This window comes from Rutilus rutilus, assembly GCF_951802725.1.
Source record: "Rutilus rutilus genome assembly, chromosome: 13".
NCBI classification, from domain to species: domain Eukaryota; kingdom Metazoa; phylum Chordata; class Actinopteri; order Cypriniformes; family Leuciscidae; genus Rutilus; species Rutilus rutilus.
The window spans coordinates 33,911,306-33,932,602 of NC_140218.1; the positions used below are offsets into that span (position 1 = coordinate 33,911,306).

At 38.8% G+C, this 21,297-nt stretch overlaps 1 protein-coding gene across 2 annotated transcripts in view; it reads left to right on the top strand.

The window, feature by feature from the left end:
• LOC311301848 (pleckstrin homology domain-containing family G member 1) overlaps positions 1-21,297 on the top strand; it is a 53,736-nt gene that overhangs the window by 7,488 nt on the left and 24,951 nt on the right. The window contains exons 1-2 of one of the 2 annotated variants that reach the window (XM_084427213.1): positions 3,047-3,336; positions 17,851-18,311. In XM_084427213.1, coding sequence (XP_084283339.1) covers positions 3,327-3,336; positions 17,851-18,311 — 471 coding nt within the window. In that variant the 5' untranslated portion in view covers positions 3,047-3,326. Of the gene's footprint in view, positions 1-3,046; positions 3,337-17,850; positions 18,312-21,297 lie in introns of those variants that run through there. The other variant, XM_084427214.1, reaches the window with a different exon arrangement.

Consider the following 21,297-nt stretch of genomic DNA (forward strand, 5'->3'; position numbering starts at 1 on the left):
TATTTGCTAAATATATGTTGTAAAAAGTGAAACTTAAGAAAAAATATTTTTTCAAATTGAAAATATATTTTGTTTAAACCTTCAAAATGCCAAAATATGTTACAAAATGTACTTCAAGGACCAATTAAACATTTTGGGAAAATGTAAAATATATTTTGCAGAATATATATATATATATATATATATATAAAAAAAGATAAATATAAATAAAAAGAATGGCCAAAATAAATGAGGAAATATAAGTAATTCAAATGTATAAAATATATGTAGTTCAGTCATGAAACTCTAGATGGCGTGGGCTAGTAGGTACTTCATGGAATCTGCTTGCAATCACATCATTCACTGCCACAAGCTGATTGGTCTCTGTCTGCAGCCTCTGTTGTGCAGCAGCAGTGCAGTGTGTCTTACATGCTCAGTGCAGTGTGTCTGTGGATCTATTCGCAGTAAAGTTTAAAGGTGCAGCACGCACATCCAAAACAATAAAGCTGGGTGCTGGACAGACAAGTAATAGCAAAGATGAACAATGAGTCCGCACACCAGAGAATGCTCCTTAGCAATTTAATAGTTGCTCACCAACTTGTGACGTTTCGGGCCCAAGCCCTTCATCAGACCAATTCGCAGTAGCCAGTCTTTTAACACTTAAAAGTGATCCTTATCTGCAAAAAAACCAACAACACTATAAATACAATGATGACTTACTGTATATCATTGTTATGTATTGGCATATTGCCCAGCTCTTAAACTTGCTAAATCATTATAGACATAACATTATGACTTTCTGTAAAGCTGCTTGGGAAACACGTGTATTGTGAAGAGCTATACAAATAAATTTGACTTGACTTGACGCTTGGTCTTACTTCAAGACAGGATTTGTTGGCGAAATTTAAGTGACGATGACATCAATGCATATTTTGGTTGTTTTAATATATTTTGTAGAAATAGTTTGACCTCTCTGCCTGTCTAAACTTGCTTTGTAAGGGGAAAAACTGGTTTGTCTAACAAGTGTTGGGGGTAAATCATTACGAGTAACTTGAGTTACGTAATCAGATTACTTTTTCATGTAACTAAATTAACGCATTACTTTTTCAAATTACAACAAAATTTGTTTTTGTTTTTTTTCTGCTGACCTTCAATGATCTGATTCAACCGTCCTAATAAGCAAAAACTTTACGTTACTTTAGAACAGATTTAGAAAAAAGAGTTTTTACCCCAAAATCGTGTGTGTGTGTGTGTGTGGTCCAGATAAACCATGAGGACAATATGTCCCCACAAAGATGACAATGTCCGAAATCCTTGTGTGGACATTTTTCATAATGGAAATTGCTTATAAATCATACTAAGTAATGTTTTTTGAAAATGTAAAAATGCATAAAGTTTTCTGTTATGGGTAGGTTTAGGGGTTAGGGGTTAGGGATTAAGGTTTAGGGTTTAGGGTTTAGGGTTTAGGGTTTAGGTGTTTAGGGTTTAGGTGTTTAGGGGTTAGGGTTAGGGTTAGGGTAGAGAATACAGATTTCTTGATACTTAGATATAGCGAAACTAAGATAAGTGAAAGGTAGCGAGTGAAATGTGTGTGATGTAATGAGGCTCATTAGTGGACAGAAGTGAATCTCTGGCTGATGGTGTTTGGTGAAGTGGCTGTGGTGTATTGTTTGTTTCAGCTGAAGGAGAACAGAGAGGATGGGCCATCTTTATGTGGGGCTTTTCTTAGCTATTGATCAGGCCTGAACCCCCTGCTACTGTTTCAAAGAGTGTGTGTGTGTGTGTGTGTGCGTAGGACGCTCAGCTCGCCGTGAACAAGCTGACTAACGCAAAAAAAATTCACATGCTATCACTTTCTCTCTTTCTTTCTCAGGTTTTGCAGTCCAAAACCTAGTGAGCTGCCCAGATAGACAACCTTTTAAACTGTGCTCCTAATGTGAAATCATAACATAATTATGCTTTCTTTTGCCATATGCATCCTTTATAGAGAAGACAATCACAGAATTCACTGGGACCCCCAGTGGAAAATAGTTTACTAAAAAATAAAAAAATATGGAAAATATACTATAAAAAGAATATACTTAAGTGCGAACTGATTGTAATGTTTTCCGGACACTCAAATATAGTTTAAATTCATATTATCTGCAATAAGATGAACTTTAGAGTGTTTTAACTACTTAATCTTATTTTAAAGTAAAACTTCTAATTATGAATGTTTTATTGTGCACTTTTTAAAAAGTGTACATTCGTTGGTTAAGAAATAAAAGTGCACTCTCTTTAACTGGCATTTTACTTCATTAGTATTATCTGCGAGTACAGTATTTAAATATACTTTTAAGATTTGAAATAATTGCATATTCAAAACAATTAAGGGCATTTAATTGGGAAAAGCTCTAAGAAAGGAAGAAAAAAGGTATCCAAGGTGGACTAAGCAAGATAAATGTTAAATATGGTTTATTTAATAGTGAACTGTATTGATTAAAAATATTTCAATCTATTTTGAAAAGTTTTTATACCCAATATTTGTGTGTGCAGTGTGTTTTATGTTTAGAAGTGTGCTAATGCCAAGCTCTGTTCTCACTGTGAATAGTTTCTCTCGTGAGTCTCTAGTACCATTTGTATGATGTTCAGAGTTGCTGCCGACAGTATGTAGTGTGTTCGACATCGGGCACTTGAGAGATCCCACTTCACTTCATATTTTACCTTATGTAGAGACAGTCAGAACTTCATCAGAGGCCAAAAATGCTTTGCCGTTATTAGGCTGTCAGTGTGTGTGAGCAGTCAGCATGTCACAGTAAACAATCAAAGACTTTATGAGAGGAAAATTTTACAGTTCCCAGTCAAAATGATACATGGTCATCCAGCCTCACTGGTGTTTGGGACAGGACCGTGATGCCAAACATAAGGCACATGAAATTAAGCAATTTCCCAGAAAGTCAAAAGAGAAAGCGAGAGAGAAAGAGAGCGAAAGGGAGTGAGAGAGGCAAGTTGGAGCTGCTAATGTGTTGCAGTGGGAGAGGGAGGAGCCACAGGGAGGGAGATTTGGGAAGAGAGTCCAGAACTGCTCAATGTGTGAGTGACAGGCAAACCGTCAAGACCGTTGCACTGCGGCTCAGAGCTTATGTGTGTGTGTGTGTGTGAACCCAGGATTTACTGAATGTGTGTGTGTGTGTGTGTGTGCGGATACCCTCAGTATCACTCACACAGACGGAGCAATCCTGTGTGTCTCAGGGAGAATGTAAAGTGAATTGAAGGATTAGAAGAGCGTGTTGTGTGTGTGTGTGTGTGTGTGTGGCACTGGTCTGGAATACTAAGTGGATATGTAATCAAATCTGGATCGAGCTGCAATGCCAACGGGTAAGAGATCACACTTGCAATAAGTATCATAAACAGATGATAGTCTTTGTTGTTACTGTTATTATTATGGGATGTTGGTTATGTGTAGAATTAGATTATATTGTGTCTTTATGGCTTGTAATGTCATATCAGCTCTTGAAAGCTTTCTGTGAATGTGTGAAGCAACATCTGAACACTTTGTTGATTGATGTCTGAGCTTCAGAGCTGGTGTGTGTGGAGACTGCCCGAGTCCTGCCGTGAGGACACTCTCTGTTTAACTAAACGTGTGTGTGTGTGTGTGTGTGTGTGTTGGCAAGTTGTGAACTGAGAGTATTCATTTGGCTTAGTATATGCTGGTGGGCGCGTGTACCAAACATAAGTCCTCTACACAACCTCAACCGACTGAGATGTTTGTAAGTGCATATGTGTGTGTGTGTGTGTGTGTGTGTGTGTGGGGGGGGGGGTTAGTTTACTTAACTGTACCGAGGGTACAAAATTGCCTCCAGACATTACCTAGATCAGACAAAACCTTATAGTAAAAAATAAAGTAAATGATAAATTGTTATTGGTTTGTTTGAAGTCATTATAACTAGATTTAAATAGCTAAGTAGATCTGAGTTTTCTGTGAGCCTGGGGTGTAAGATTTTACATTGATGCGAATATTGTTACATTGTAAATAAGGAATTTTTCATCAAAATTTCATGCTTGATCAATGTCTTACTTGCCATGTCTGTAATTATTACAGTTAGGATTAAGTTAAATCCTACACCTTTTTTTCAGTGTAGATGTGTGTATTGTAATAAGTAAGTGTATGTTTGGATGATGTTGTTGTTGTTGTTGTGTGTAAACCTCTGGCTCTCTGTGGCTCTGTCTCCCCCCACCCCTGACCTAAATTAGTCCCCCATGGGTTGAGTTTTTTTGCGGGGATAATAACAGTTTAGAGTCTGCTTTAGACAATACCAGCACCCCCTCAGGACATCTGTCCCTAAAGCAATACACCCCCCCCCCCCCGGGACACGGCCCAGCTGGAGACAGCGAGAAAGAGTTTGAAGCGTGTGTTTGAAAGATGGCACAGAAGAATTCATTGAAGACCTGTCAGAACTTCTTGGCAGATAACAATTACTCGTTTCAAAAGTTCAAAAAGCAGGTCGTCCTATATGAGGTTTTACCCTCCCCAGCTTATTTTGAAACTACACTGTCAGATAGAAATGTGCAAAAAGTGTATCTTTAGGGCTACTACAGCTTGCCACTGGTCCAGTCCTATTAAAGGACAACGTTGTTCCTCATCTATCCCTAAACGTTTAATATACCTTTACTCTAAGGTACTAAAATGCACCTTTTAGGGGTAGAATAGGAGCAAAGTTGTCCTTTTAAGGGTTTTGCCCCAGCTGTTGTTCCTCTAAAGGTACTGTCTACTTTTTTCGGCAAATCATTCTTTGTCTGCGTGCATTTGTGTGCCGTATATAAATGTCAAGTTTAGGTTTCTCTGAAGCAAATCCGTCTCAGTGAAATCTAATATGTGAGCAGCACAAGGGCAGTGGGTCACAGGCGGACATTCATCCCTTATATGTGTGTGTGTGTGTGTGTGTGTGTATTAGTATGTTCATTCATGCAGGATAATTCCCTTTGTCACATTCTATTCTTTAAATGCATTCAGTCCTCTAAGAGAACCTCTTTCCAACCTGTCAGTAATTGGTTGTTATAAATGTGTAATTACCATATTGTCTTTAAACGCACACTGTGTTGTACACGTGTAATAAAGCATGTGCATGTTATATTATCCTAGAGAGGTGAAAAAGTGGATCGCACATATATCACCTTGCTGCTGTCTGGGAATAGAAGCACATAGATAAAAGATGGTGATCCTCCAGACAGGGCAAACACAGTTCAGATGTCGTACCGGACGGCATCGCTTTGCAGATGACGGCATAGATCATTACAGAAAGTCTGATCTATGATCATCCATCCATCAAGAGCGTGAATGTGTCCGTCCGTCTCCCGTATGGAATAGTTTTTGTGGTTGATAGATTGATATTTAAGATTTTCCTTGGACTGCAGTCAGGCTGTTCTGTCTTTTCCCGTTCTTTGATGTGTTATAGTAGATAGAGTGTCTGTTCTGCAAGTAAAACGTATTGGAAAAGTATAAAATAACTCTCTTTCTTTCTACTGTGCATCTGGTCTTGCCAAACTTTCACTCTAAAAAAACACAGGGTTTAAAACAACAATGTTAGGTTAATTTTACCCAGCAAATTGGGTTGATTTAACCCATTATACTGGGTTGATTCATTTTTACTATAGTACTAGCTTCTTCTTTTTTTTTTAAATAAAAATACTTCACACAACTACTGGTTTGCATGGTAATTCCTGTATTTATTTATTTATTATCATATTTTACAGCATAGCATGTTTCATATAGTTTTGAATACATATGACACTGGATCACAAAACCACACAGCAATAGCCAACATTACATTGTATGGGTTAAAATTATCGATTTTTCTTTTATGCCCAAAATCATTAGGATATTAAGTAAAGATCATGTTCCATGAAGATATTTTGTAAATTTCCGAACATAAAGTGTGAACATAAATGGACAACTTTAAAGGCGATTTTCTAAATGTTTAGATTTTTTTGCACCCTCAGATTCCAGATTTTCAAATAGTTGTATCTCGGCCAAATATTGTCCTAACAAACCATACATCACTGAAAAGCTTATTAAATCAGCTTCCAGATGATGTATACATCTCAATTTAAACAAAAGAAACGGACCCTTGTGACTGGTTTTGTGGTCCAAGGTCACATTATTGCATACATTTAAGCTCGTTTAACAAATATTATAAGTGAAAATTAAACATTTAGAAGTAATTCAAGTGTAATCGACCAGTCTCTGTTGTCCCGTTTCCACTGTAACGGCGCTGGATCTCGTGCTGAAGCTTGTGTCATGTTCAGTGTGGGAACTTCTATCTTCAGACGCTTCAAACGCCCTGCGTTTCACTCGTAGCCGAAATATGCGGTGACTGACAAACCTGTATTTTACTGAAGACACGCACCAATTTGACGGAGCTGCTGCTCTCTTCTGAAGAGGTCGCAAAAAGCCTGCGATTAATAACTCAACCCCTGGGTAGATATATCTGACCCAGGATCTGCGTAACACAAAAACTACACAAACACTGAGTTGTTACATCTGACCCAGGATCTGGGTAACACAAAATCTACCCAAACACTAGATTGTTAGGTCTGACCCAGGATCTGGTTTACACAAAACTACCCAAACACTGGGTTGATACGTCTGACCCAGGATCTGGGTAACACAAAATCTACCCAAACATTGTGTTGTTACGTCTGACCCAGGATCTGGGTTACACAAAAACTACCCAAACACTGAGTTGTTACGTCTGACCAAGGATCTGGGTAACACAAAACTACCCAAACACTGGGTTGTTACTTCTGACCCAGGAGATGGGCAACACAAAAACTATCCAAACACTAGATTGGTATGTCTGACCCAGGATCTGGGTTACACAAAAACTACCCAAACACTGAGTTGTTACGTCTGACCCAGGATCTGGGTAACACAAAACTACCCAAACACTGGGTTGATACGTCTGACCCAGGATCTGGGTAACACAAAATCTACCCAAACATTGTGTTGTTACGTCTGACCCAGGATCTGGGTTACACAAAAACTATGCAAACACTGGGTTGATACGTCTGACCCAGGATCTGTATTACACAAAAACTACCCAAACACTGGGTTGTTACGTCTGACCCAGGAGATGGGTAACACAAAAACTACCGAAAAAATAACCCAAAAAATTTACCCAAAAGGCCCAATCCAGGATTTGGGTTGAAAAAAATAACCCAAGATGTTTTAGAGTGTTGAGAACATTCTGCAATCAGATTCTTCGATCGGCCTGATGACTTTTGGGAGATAATGGGCCGGTCTGATTGCAGGAAATGGGCAGTGAAGAAGAGCTATTTATAGAGATGATTACTCATTATGAGTCATTATGTTTGATTGAGAGATAAGAAAGGATTTTTCTCAGGGTCTGAAGAAGAGGAGAAACTTGGAAATGTTTCCGGCATGTTGTGAATCCGTTACAGACATTCCAGCTCCAGAAGTCGTGGTGGAGTTCCAACATGTTTCGGAGACCAGAATAGACCTTCTGCTGCTTGCGCGAGTGTGTGTGCCGCCCTCGTGCTGGAGAGAATTAATCCCATTGGTTATGGACACGCAGCTCTTGGCTGCAAAACACACATTGTCGTGGAGATATCAAGACCATGAGAGCTTTGTCTGATTTTGTGCATGTGTCCGATTCTTTTCATGTGCAGTGATCAGAGATCGTTTAAAGCAAACGTGACAGTGTGAAATCTTTGCGTTTGCATACGTTTTACGCAGTAGGATACGTTTATAATGAATACACAACTGACAGTGTTTGAGCCTGGGAATGCACTGCATGGTATAGCAGACCATCATTTTAAACATATGCAGTATAACATAATATATTAGTGAAAATCTGTCAATGACGCATACGTGGAATTGAATTTGCAAACTGACGCACTTACTGTATTTGAGGCCACAGTTCTTCAGAGTGAATTCACCATTAAAGATTGACCTTATCAGTCTGAGCGGATAGACAAGTCTAAAAGAACAAGATACAAAGCATAGAACAAAAAAAAAAGAGTGAAAACATGCATGTGAGGAAATACTACTGATAATTAAAGGAAAAATCTGTCATCTTGATATTCCGACCCTGGATTTTTTCCTTTCACAAACACAAAAGGAAAACGTAGGCACCATAAAAGCACCATAAAATAATCATAAAAATAGTCCATATAATTCATGTGTTATTACAAGTCGTCTGGAGCCTTATTAGCTTTGTGTGAAGACCGAAGTTCACTGATAACATTCCCCTCCGCTCAAACTCCCAAATATAATTTACAGTATGAAAGAAAATAATATGGGTTTGTAAATGAGTAACAGAATTAAACAATTTTAGGTGAACCACTTCTTAAAGTCAGAATGGTGCATTACATCACATCACATATGACAGCAGAATTTCATAAGAACTTAATGCTAAATGAACCATTCAAAACTCATCTGCAGTCAACCATCTTAAACACGTTCATAATAATAATGTTAATGCTTTGATGTTCTCGCGAGCTTCTAATTTCAGTTCCTGCAACAGTTCACGGGTCAGAACAGAAATACACACACCTCAAGAGCTCACATTCCCTGCAGATGGACGTGTGTGTTGAAGCATGACTACATGTTAGATGGAATATAGGACAAATTTAGATACATCTGATTGTACATATCTGATAGGCAACCATTATGCAGAAGAGTCGTTGACATTTTTATGAGTGTGTGTTTGGGAATGATTATTATTGTACAGTATGTGTGCGGTAAGGAAATGCTTACTGGGCACAATGACAGGGCGGAAATGAACACACACACGGACGATATACGACTGCAGACTACAGCTCACACACACTGCAGACTACAGCTATCTATCTATCTATCTATCTATCTATCTATCTATCTATCTATCTATCTATCTATCTATCTATCTATCCTCCTTCCGTCTATCTATCTATCTATCTATCTATCTATCTATCTATCTATCTATCTATCTATCTATCCTCATTCTGTCTATCCATCCATCCATCCATCCATCCATCCATCCATCCATCCATCCATCCATCCATCCATCCATCCATCCATCCATCCATCCATCCATCCATCCATCCATCCATGAACAACGTACTTGCATCCAATCAGTCTCAAGGCGATGAGTTCTTCATGGGACTATACACATTGTCTTCAGGAAACATTGAGTTAACATGTTTGTTTGTATGAGTATTACTGTTTATTTGGTGTTATGTGTATTTTATTTAAAATTAATTCACACTTAGTTGTGTGTACGCCGAAAAGTGTGTAATAGACATTGGGTTTTTATATCTGCATTATGTAAGTCACCATGATATCAGCCATGGAAAACCCCATACTGGTTGACCACTAGTGTGTTTTGAGTAGAGATAGAGTAAAAATAGGTTAAATTGGACGTACAGGCCTCGGGGAACGCTCAACTGTACAGCTTAGCTCACAGCTGGGTGAACTTCATCTCAAAGTCTGTATTTAAAACTTTTATTGACATCCAGCTATGTATAAACACACACACACACACACACACACGACTTAAGTTTGGGAACTCTCTCAAAATCCGTTTCTCCCTCCAGTAAACTATAAAAGCCCTGTATTCACGGGCCTGAACTCCTTGAAACCCTCTGAATGTGTGTGTAACTGTAAAACGTGAACCATTCATCTGAAGAGGGCTGTTGGGGGAACTATTTGATGTTGTGTGTCTGATGAGCAGACGAGAGCGAGGCAGAGAGTGTGTGTGTGTGTATGTGTGTGAGAGAGGTCTTTGTCCTTTAGTCTCCTCTGAATTATGTCATGTTTGAGTCTCCCAGCAGTCGCGCTCGGAGGGGGGCAGACAGGAGGCTTAATCCGCCTTAAACCCCCCTAGTTACTCTCGCCCCTTCTTCATCCTCCATCCACCGTTCACTGTGAGGAATGGATATGTGTGTGTGTGTGTGTGTGTGTAAGCCAGCATTGTGATATGAAGAGAGTGGGAAACTGAGTCCAGCTGCCCACCTTCTGAGTCACACTGTGAGCAATGAAGCTTCCTAAGACCTACATAGAGCTTCATAAGGCTTCAGCAAATAACTTAACAAATCCACCCTTAATTGCGGTAATGATTTTTGCATGCTGGATGAAAAATCCCCTAGATTTGGTTTTATATTAAAGCAGGGAACTGGGCCAGAATATCATATGACATAGAGACTTAATGTGTGTTTCTTTGACCAGTAAGAAAAAATCTTGAACACCCTAGAAACCACTTATCAATGCGATGTCAACAGACCCTATTGAAAACACATAGCAACTATCTAGAACACCCCGGAAACTACCTTGCAATTCTCTAGCAATCACCCAGAACACCTTGACAACCATCTAGCAACCACCTAACAACGCCATAACAATCACCCAGATCACCCTAGCAACAACATATGCAATAACCATTCGGGTAACTGAATAGTAACTGTCCTTCAATTTTCCAGCAATCACCCAAAACACCCTAGAAACCATCTAGTAATGCCTTAGCAACACCCTAGCAACCACCCAGAACACCCTAGCAACTGTGTATATCAGTTGCTAGGGTGTAAAGGGTATTAATATAACTTTGAAAAGAGCATACATAACAAAAAATAACAAACCTAAAAACACTAGATATCAGATTTAGCTGTAATTTAAGCTGGTGAAACCCAAACTCCTCTGCTTAATAAACCAAAGGCTTCGCGCTCTAATGTGTTTGGTTGCAATGATCAAAGTGAACATGATCTTACAAATGTCTTTGCATTTATTTCACACACACACAACCTTGTTTTCTTCTTAAACCATTGCTTGGTTTCCGGTTACCTCTGAGCTTCTTAGCCTTTGAAGTTCAACAGCACACGCCATGTTTGTGTTTATTTCTCTCTCTCTGTGTGTGTGTGTGTGTGTGTGTGTGTGTGTGTGTGTGTGTGTGTGTGTGTGTGTGTGTGTGTGCGTGCATGTACATGTGTATAAGGTTGTAAAGGCACGAACAGCTGTTTTTTACAGGGTGTATCACTGACACTGACTGTGTGGGTAAAAGACTGAGCGTAAGATGGACAAACAAAAGTAGTTCCAGTCATGTGATAGTTGGGAGTTTCTCTAGAACTGGAAAAACGGTCTATACAAACAAACATAAAAGCACAAGCTACTGTCTATGTTTCTCACAATTCAGTGATTAGTTCGCATGAGCTCAGACTGTGAGAAAAGTAATCAAGTCTATCTTGACAAAAGCCCCATTAAGCCTCTTCTTCAAAATGCTAAAGATAACGTCAGCTGAGATGAAAACGTTTTAGAGACGGAGCAATTGTCTCACATTTCATGTTGACTTTAACTGCAAGTTAAGGCCTGTTTACACCAAGAACAATTATGATAGGCTAATTATAAAGTTTTAATAATCTTTCTTATTCTATGAGAAATGTGAAGTCCAAACCACAACTATAACAATAACGACACAAAGTAACAATATCATTGGAATCACTTTAAAAACATTTTTTTTTTTTTTTTTTTTTTTTTTTTGTTGATGGACGATAAAAACATTGACAGCCAATCAGAATCCACCAGACTTTAAAGAGCTTGGGGATTTAAGGTTCGATTGGAGTCAGAGTTCGGTTCGGTTGAATGATGTGTTTTCCGCACCAGCGAACCGTACCCGAGTCTACATTAAAAGGGTAGTGCGGGGTACGGTTCATGTGAACTCCGGGATGGTTCGCTGCTGATATGAACGCAATCGTACTAAATCATGGAAGTGAACCGCTATTGATGACATATGATTCGATGTGTGTTTGTGTGTCTTATATTCACTTTCCTGACAATTGTGACTGACGCACTGCAAGCAGAAAAGAAAAGGACTCCCGCGTTCGTTAGAAAATTTGCTTTTTGAAAACAAAACCAAAGGTGAGGGGCCGTTTACACGACACGGGTTTCAACCAAAAACAGAAACTTTGTATGCGTTTTGGCCGTTCATTTACACGACAACGGCGTTTGGGGGCCTGAAAACGCAACCTTTTGAGAACGGGTTTGAAGTGCAAGTTTTTGAAAAACGATCCCATTATCATCTCTGCGTAAACAACAAAAACATGAATCTGTGAGAAAGGTGACATCATGCGTATGTATCACATGTTCAGTCTATTACGCTGTCATATCTCGTCTATTATGAGTGTTTGTTCAGTACTTTGTGCTGCTTTTGTTTCCTGAGTTTTGATTAATGTTACAGTTTTTCTCAGTTCACATTTTTCGAATCATCCTCGACATTTGCAAAACAGTAAGTGCATTTCCTTAAAGGGATACTCCACTTTTTTCGGAAATAAGCTCATTTTACATCTCCCCCAGAGTTAAACAGTTGAGTTTTACCGTTTTAGAATCCATTCAGCCGAACTCCGGTTCTGACGGTACCACTTTTAGCATAGCTTAGCACAGATCATTGATTCTGATTAGTCCAGTAGCATTTCTTTCAAAATGACCAAAAAGTTTCAATATTTTTCCTATTTAAAACTTGACTCTTCTGTAGTTAAACCGTGTACTAAGATCGACGGAAAATGAAAAGTTGCGATTTTCTAGGCTGATATGGCTAGGAACTACTCTCATTCCAGCGTAATAATCAAGGAACTGTGTGTCTGTACCATGGGTGCAGCAGGCGTAATGATATGACGCAGCGCCTGAAAATAGTCCCCAGCTCGGTAACTTCTTCCAACGTGACCGGGACTAAGTTTGTCTAACCTATTAGACCTATTTTCAGGCGCTGCGTCATATCATTACGCCTGCTGCACTCATGGTACAGCCGCACAGTTCCTTGATTATTACGCCGGAATGAGAGTAGTTCCTAGTCATATAGGCTTAGAAAATCGCAACTTTTCATTTTCCGTCGATCTTAGTACACGGTTTAACTACAGAAGAGTCAAGTTTTAAATAGGAAAAATATTTAAACTCTTTGGTCATTTTGAAAGAAATGCTACTGGACTAATCAGAATCAATGATCTGTGCTAAGCTATGCTAAAAGTGGTACCGTCAGACCCGGAGTTCGGCTGAATGGATTCTAAAACGGTAAAACTCAACTGTTTAACTCTGGGGGAGATGTAAAATGAGCATATTTCCGAAAAAAGTGGAGTATCCCTTTAAAACAATTCGTACAAATAGCAAAACACCATGGATTACCTGCAAAAGCCAGTCTCTTGCTCAAAATCCTTAGTTCATCTCTCAAAGGTAAATATCTGTGTCAATGAACATGTCAGTGCCATCAGAATGACAAGTCCTTGTGTCATTGTGTACGGATAAGACCATGTTGTCAATAAAACACTGCACTCTGTTAGTATCACCTGATGTAAACTATGGCAACAGTTTGGATGAGTTACTGTATTGAAGTGTACAAAACTGCGTTTCTTCTGTATGCCATATATCCATTTCAAAAGGACAAATTTACACACTATACTGTACGTGAGTTATTGATTGAAAGAGACTGGATAGGATTTACAGTTACACTTTTACTAGTGGTCTGACAAAAAAAATAATACATTACAATATTATTGTAATACAGAAAAGAAAAATACAATTTCAAATGTGAAAAATACAACATTAGAAAGGCAAACACAGGAAACTTTGCTTTTGCATGCTTGCCAACTGAAGGTTCATGAGATGCAACTTTGAGCTCTTTCAGATAACTGGTTTCTCATTGGTTGATCTACATTCTCTTCATTAGTGAAAGTCAACATTCACCTGCACAATTCATCAATTCATGGCACATTTACAAAAAGTCTAATAGAAATGTGTAGAAAATATGCGTGACAGTTTATGACAACTAGATCAAGCGTTTTGCATTTAATGACTTATACGATTAACTAATGATGTTTTGAGGGGTAAGACTATTGCACAGAGAACTATTTAATACATTTTGAGCAACATGACATTAGCAACTGATAATGTAGGAAACCGCAGACAATTGTACATAATCAATGTACCAAAGCATTCGCAACTTGTTCAGAAGAATGAGAAACTGCTTTTACGATGTGCACCAGTGACTAGATGATGTGGAGGTTGAACAAGTTAATTTCTGATCTGAGAAATGCACCAAAGCGACTGAGAAAAACTGTAATAGCACTGTACAGATGAAGAGTACAGGTCAAGTTAATCAAGGTAAAATCACAAAGTCAAATGCAACCCTACTTAGTTAATTACAAACGTTTGTATAATAACCTGGGATTTGAGCTCTTTTTGTCTGTGACCTCATTGCGAGATTTGCTTTTGACCTGATTATTAAAAACTGCACTGTAAATTCTGCGGTGGCAAAAACACAGTGAGCTTCAGTATATATGAACTAGCAGACAGTAGTGGTCATTATATGGGAATGATGAGCTGGTAACAGTCCTGGGCTGTTGAAAACAGAGAGGGCTGTGGCATCCTCATCATGCGGGAAGGAAGTGAAGTACTCTCACAAGTTAGTCATCTTTTTTTATGACTGATCATAACTCAGTTACGTAGATTGGTTTCCTTTGAATCTGAAAAGTAAGAATGATTACCCCTTGACTTGATGTTTATGCATTCTTCTGGTTCAGGTTGTCATTAGTACTTCCAAAAACTAGCTTGCTGCTTTGCTGTCAAGCATCTACATATGCCAACTATAACTATACATCCCAACCGAACCTCATAAGCGACTTATTTAATAATTAGACTGAACTGTTTAAATTTGTGCCATTTTGATGCCTTAGTGGTTGTAAAATGTATTTGTTGTATCTTGATAGAATCAGTCTCTCATATGTTTTCAGTCACATACACACTGGCTGTTCCTCTAATGGTCAATGGCAACTGCTTGTGTGACTTGACCTGTTGCATTCCCAGCCCTGTTGTGAGTATGGGACAGTATGTAAGATTAATATTAGGATGCCAAAGGTGCCCAGATGGGTTTTTACGCCTGGTGGTGGTGGATGTTCAGTCCATTCATGCTTTTGTTCAGCTAATATTGGCCAGATCCCCTTGTTCAACAGTCTTTTGACCTGTGCGAGAGAAGAAAATCCCTTCCTAAATGTAAAGACATGTATATGTTTTCATTTATAAAATGAAGATCACATGTTTGTTTGCTGAATGAAAAAATTAACTTGGCAAATTATATTAATAAAATAGTCAACCTTTTGAAAAAGTAGTGCACTTTAGCATACATTTAAAGAGTACTTATTATGGAAATAATAATAATATTTAATGTCATTTCTATGGACACTTTTATGTCATGTATTTAAATGTGTGTTATTAAGCATTTGTAATTGTTAAGGTGCAATTATTAAGTTAATTATCAGCAAGTACAGTTTTTTAAATATACTTTTAAAAGTTTAAAGTACCTTAAAAGTGCACATTCAATACATAAAGAAGTGCATTTCTTTTTCAGAAGGGTATCTTTTTTTTTTATTACTCTTAAAGTAGCATTTTCAGTTCAATTGTCATTGCATATTTGGAAGCAACAGTGTGCAGACTTTTTGTGTTTTAATAGGTGAAAAGTTTCGAACTGAATCACAACAAACTAAAATAGACAGCACACAATAGACAGACTTGTGCATGAAGAGTACGAACACACCCACAGAAGTTTATTTTACTTGAACATGACCCAGCCCACCAAAACACACAACCAGCAGTCAACCCGATGCATGAAAAGGCTTTAACATATACAGACACATTCATGTATGTTCCCAATAGTTCAAACTGCAGTAAGCATGCAACACACAAGCATTATGCATTTACTTGAGATTGTGTTTGTTGGTGGCCGCATCTCATTTTGTGTTTGTTTGTCTTGTGAAAGTGGGTCAGTGTGTGAGTTTGGCATGCACAGGAATTAGCCAATCAGAAGCTTGCTTAGACAATCAAGAGCCAATCGTGTGGCTTTTTTTCTGGAGCCCTGGATAATATAGATGGCTCCGTGTTGAGTGAGTAATGACGGTGATTATTCATAACTGGCAACTGAGAAGGAGACGTGTGGTTGACTGCAAGACAAAAAGAAAGTCTTAAATTCCCTGGAATCCCTTTATATGGTTTTGTTGTCGGAGAGCGATTACTTGTTGCATATGACTGGCTTCCATGATGCGATTTGGTGCGAATTGTATGAAATATTGTTATTCAACACTTCACTTTGTCCCATAGGTACAGTATATATTACCCCTTTCCACTGCCGTAATTTACCTATTGTGTCAACGGAGTGTAGAAATTACCACGTTACACTGAGTTGATTGTGTGTCCACACCTGTGCTAGTGTGTGTGGAGTGGGTGCGTCTGGATGGTCTTACAGTGTTGTGAGAATAGACAGTCCACAACCACACACGTGCACATACACACACGTGCATACGCACACACACACACACATACACGGTCACACAGAGCTCTCATTCATTTCACCTAGAGAGTAAAATGTCTCCATTACACGTTAATCTGCTCATTAAAGCCTCTCTCTTTCAGTGCTGGCCTTTCTCTTGTATGAAAGGCTCTCCATGTGTGTGTGTGTGTGTGTGTGTGTGTGCATGCGTTCTCATGGTAATTCACTTGAAGTGATGTGGTGAGTGCCTGTCAACTGCTGTTTTAAGACACATCTGAATCATGCCCAACATCAGAGACACGTGAACACACTCTATAGCAGTAAAAGCTCATAAAACTAAATAAAATAAACACTTGAGTTTGAAAATTTTCTGAAGAAAATGCGAATGGTGTTTGCTATGCTACTCTCCACCACAACTCAACCCCTAATCCCCTAACGCTAATCAAAGCATTAATGCTAAGATGTTGTGGGGGTTGTTATGCGGTTGCTAATGTCTTTTGCGTGGTTTCTGGGGTGTTGCTTATACTGTCCCAATTCCACCCTCTAGTCCCCCCCAAAGATACCTGGCCTCTAGATTTGAGTCCGTTTCTTGCAACAGCCCAAAACACCCAAGAAATCACCTAGCATTATGCTAAAAACCCATTAGCAAGCACATAGAAGCACACAGCACAACACCAAGTTTCCACTCACAGCTTTTTTATGAAATATAAATGTTATAAATGTTCTATGTTGTTATTATTGGTGTGTTACATTTCAGGCTGCGATAATGGGACAGTGAGACTAAGAATAGTTATAGCTACTAGTATCTAAAATAATGTTAAAGTTTAGCTTTCTCCTGAGAACTGTTGTCACAAGAACAAACCCAAAATGGTTTCGAGTGTGTGTGTATTCCCACACAGAAATGCTAGAGATTGCTGTGGGTTTCTCAGGATGTTTTTGAGATCTAACTCTGGGAATCAAATATGTAATTGCAGTGGGTTTTGGGGTTGTAGTTTTTGCATGTTTTCATGACATTGTCTGATTTGTGACATTACTTTTTATGCAATGCTACAGTAAATATTGCTGTTCACTTTCAGAAGTTGTAGTGATGCTCTCACAGAAAGAATGTGAAATGTGCACATATAATTTAAACATATTTAAATATAATTCTAATTAAATTTTGCACACTTAAAGAATTATCGGTAACACTTTAAAATAAGGTTCATTAGTTAATATTAGTTAACGTATTAACTAACATGAACTAATCATGAGCAAAACATTTGCTACAGTATTTATTAATCTTTGTTAATGTTAGTTATTCATTGTTTGTTCATGTTAGTTCACAGTGCTAACACAGTGCTAACATGCTAACATAGTTCACATGTTAGTTCACAGTTAGTTAATCTTTGATTTTCATAATATTAGTAAATGTTGAAATTAATATTAGCCAAGATGAATGAATGCTAAAGAAGTATTGTTCATTCTTAGTTCATGTTAACTAATGAACCTTATTGTAAAGTGTTGCCGAATTATCGTATCGCATTATTTAACAAGATATGGGAAATTGCAATTTCCTTCAATATCGTCTAACCACTTTGGGCTTTTTATATTTCAGAAGATTATCCATTCTCCACTGATGTTTTACCGCCACTCCCAGAGGTCCCTGTTGGAGGGCCGGTCCTGAGCCAGGCGGGAGGTCCCATCAGAAACTCTGCCCCGAGATATTGCTCCTCACGCAGCATGGACTCCACGCACTGCAACGACCGGCCGGTGAGCTACGGCTCCACGTCTTCGTCCGCCTCCTCCCGGGACAGTCACTGCTCGCTGGGGGGTCGGCCCGTGTTAGGCTCCACCCCTGAGCGGGATCATGATTCTGGAGCCATCCGATTGGAGCTGGTGCCTGCCCGACAGCTGGAGGAGGAGGAGTCAGGAAGACAAACACCTACACCCACCAATCAGGGGGACGCAGAGATTCAGTCGCCAGAAGGACGCAAAGTCCAGTATGTGGACCGAGTGGTGGAGGAAATTCTTGAAACGGAAAAAACCTACGTCCAGGACCTCCGCAGTATAGTCCAGGTATGAAAGACACAACGCATGTGCGGTCTCTTCCTGAGCGTGACATATAGCCGATCACTGCGTCCGGAATCGAATACTGTATGATAAGTGCTACATTTGGTTTGAATCTTTGTATGCGCAACCATTAAAAGTATGTTCTATATAGTATGAATGTCCGTAGTATGTACAATGTGATGTGAAACTCAGACATACTACCGTACATTTGCCACGTTGTCATTGTCATGTGATCTACCAGCGTCAGTTGCGCCGCTTCACTTCCATTCACAAATCCTCTCCTGTGGCCTCATGGGATAGTGAAGGAAAAATGAAGTGTGCACTTCAGAATCTCGCCGGAAGTAGTACGTGATATGGGTACTGTCATAGGCGTAATTTGCGGGTGGGACGGGTGGGACATGTCCCCACCACTTTTTGCTAAGGTCGATATTGTCCCCACCACTTTTGAAACATCTTGCGGCACGAATGTACCAATACAAATAAATCTCCAGTTAACTAGCAGAGCATTCATTCCGTTCGTTTGTTAAATGAGAGGCGATCTAGCGCTGAAATGTGTTGTTTCTGAAATCAAGTGATCAAAGTGCTCGTTGCCGCTGTGATCAGTGGCGCGGATACTGTGTTTGTTTGTGGCTCGCGCACAGTCTTCACTCGGATGTGCGCTTCAATCCGTTGTGGAGAGACTCTCTATTCGTTCCAGTGAAATTACAAAACAAAATGCACACAAACGTGTCCCTGCCTGATATACAACCACTGATAAACATAATCGGTTTTGAAAAAAAAAATAAAAAAAAATAAATATATATATATATATATATATATATATATATATATATATGAGTGCGGATTAGAACCCAGAACCTCTGACACGCTTGGCAAAAGTGGCACTATATAGCAGTGGTTCCCAAACTGGTGTACGTGAGGTAACAGATGCTTTGAATGCTTTGTTTTGCCATTCATTTAATTCTACTCCACCTTGAAATAACAAGAATAACCCGAATATCAACACGACGGCAAATGTGACATTGATTTTATACAACATCTCAACAAATCAAAAGGTAATATTGAGTGACGTACATTGCAAACACAGTATTGGCAGTATAGTTTGCTCAATTTCGCAAGGAAATGATAGTTCTAATGAAAGCCACAGTGGTTTCGTGAACGAATCTGCGGCTTTGAACGGATCGATTCAATGACCCAATCATAAATATACATCCACTTGCTTCGTCACCGATTGAATGAACGAACATTTTTGTCAGTAATTTCATTGACGAGATTTAGCCATTAATATGTTTTTTTCCCCCAAATCGCAAGACTTTTTTGTCCTGTGGAACACGAGAGGAGAACGTTTAAATACATTTAATACATTGCAAGCGGATGGTTATTCATATTCATACTGTCTGTCAGGCTGCAAGAAGGAAAGGTTTAAAGTCATTCTTCAAACCTGCAGTGTTGTGCATATGTATTTATATGCAATAACAAATGCCGTTTGCTGTCACTAACATGACCTTGTTCCACACGTCTTGATAAAGTTCAGTTCTTTGAATTATAGCACATTTTTATGTTGTTTTAGAGCTTGATAGCATCTGTAACATTTCCTTTTATGTTCAATGGAAGAAAGTCATGCATATTTATTATATTACAGGATGGCGAGTAAATGATGATATAACATTTAGTTTCGGCTGAACTATTCCTTGCAAGTACCTTGCAGTGTGTGGGTTTCTCATATACTTGAGATCAAACCTTGAACCTTTGTCCTTAACCATGCAGGCTACCAATCCCCATAAAGCACGAGTACTGGAGCTGTTTGAGGACGAGTGTGTGTGTGTTTCTTTGTGTATGATTTATATAGCTGTCAAATTTAAAGTGCACATGGCTGTCATTTGACCTAGAGAGCGAGGAGATGAATGCTAAACTCTTCTTCTCACCCTTGCCCTGATTTTCTCACTCTTTCTCGGTTAATGTGAGGATGGAGAGTTTTAGGGGGGTTGCAAACCCCTTCCCCACCTACTCCTCTATACACACACATTCACAGGCCCCCTGGCACTAAGAGAATGATAGATGGTTTGAGGACAGAATGGAACAAAAGGAAAGCAGGATGGATGGAGAGGACAGATAAAGCAGAGGAAAGTAGGTTAGGAAAACAACTTTAAAAGAGAAACACATGAGACTGCTATAAATATCAATGCATATTTTATGTAATTTAATGATGTTTTCTTTTCGAAATATGAATCTAGTCTTCTTCACACTGGAACCCCTTACATTGTAATCTTAATTTGCTTATGTCAATGAGTGAGGGACACTGAAACATTTAGCAGAATTTTAGCTTTGGTTGAATTTAACTTAAAATTAGTTGGAGATCCAACAATAATTGGTGGACCCCCGCAGTACCACAATGGACCCCTAGAAATCACGGCTCCTCAGCTGATGACCCCTGCTTTAACAAGTTTTACCATGTTTATTTTTAATGTGCAGATTTTTAAATTGTTTTCTTTAATTGAAATAAAGCTGAAATTAAATAAATTAAATAAAATATAAATATTAGATGAAAAGTTTTAAATGTTGCCTTGGCAACTCTCTGAAATAAAAGTTTACTTTTAATTACTAAAATTATTATATTTTTTAATCTTCCTGGGGTGATAGCATCACATTATTTCTCAGTTTTAAAAATGAGACAAACCTCTAGGTCTGTGTTTATGTGTGAGCGAGGTGTTGACACGGGGTGTTGACACAGGGTGTGTTTTAGAGTAGACACAGAATGATTATTTTACACTGCCTGGGGGTGTTCAGGTAAAGATTTGTATCTGAGTGAAAGAATCACTTATCTCGTCTGTCATCCAAAGAGAGAGACAATCGCATGTAGGGCGGAGCAGAAGATACAGCACAAATACAGATTCTGACATGCTTTGTTTGCTTATATTTTTGTGAGAGCTTACTGGGGGCTTCTGTAGTTCATACAGTTTGTTCCTCCATCCTTAAGGCCGTGACACACCAA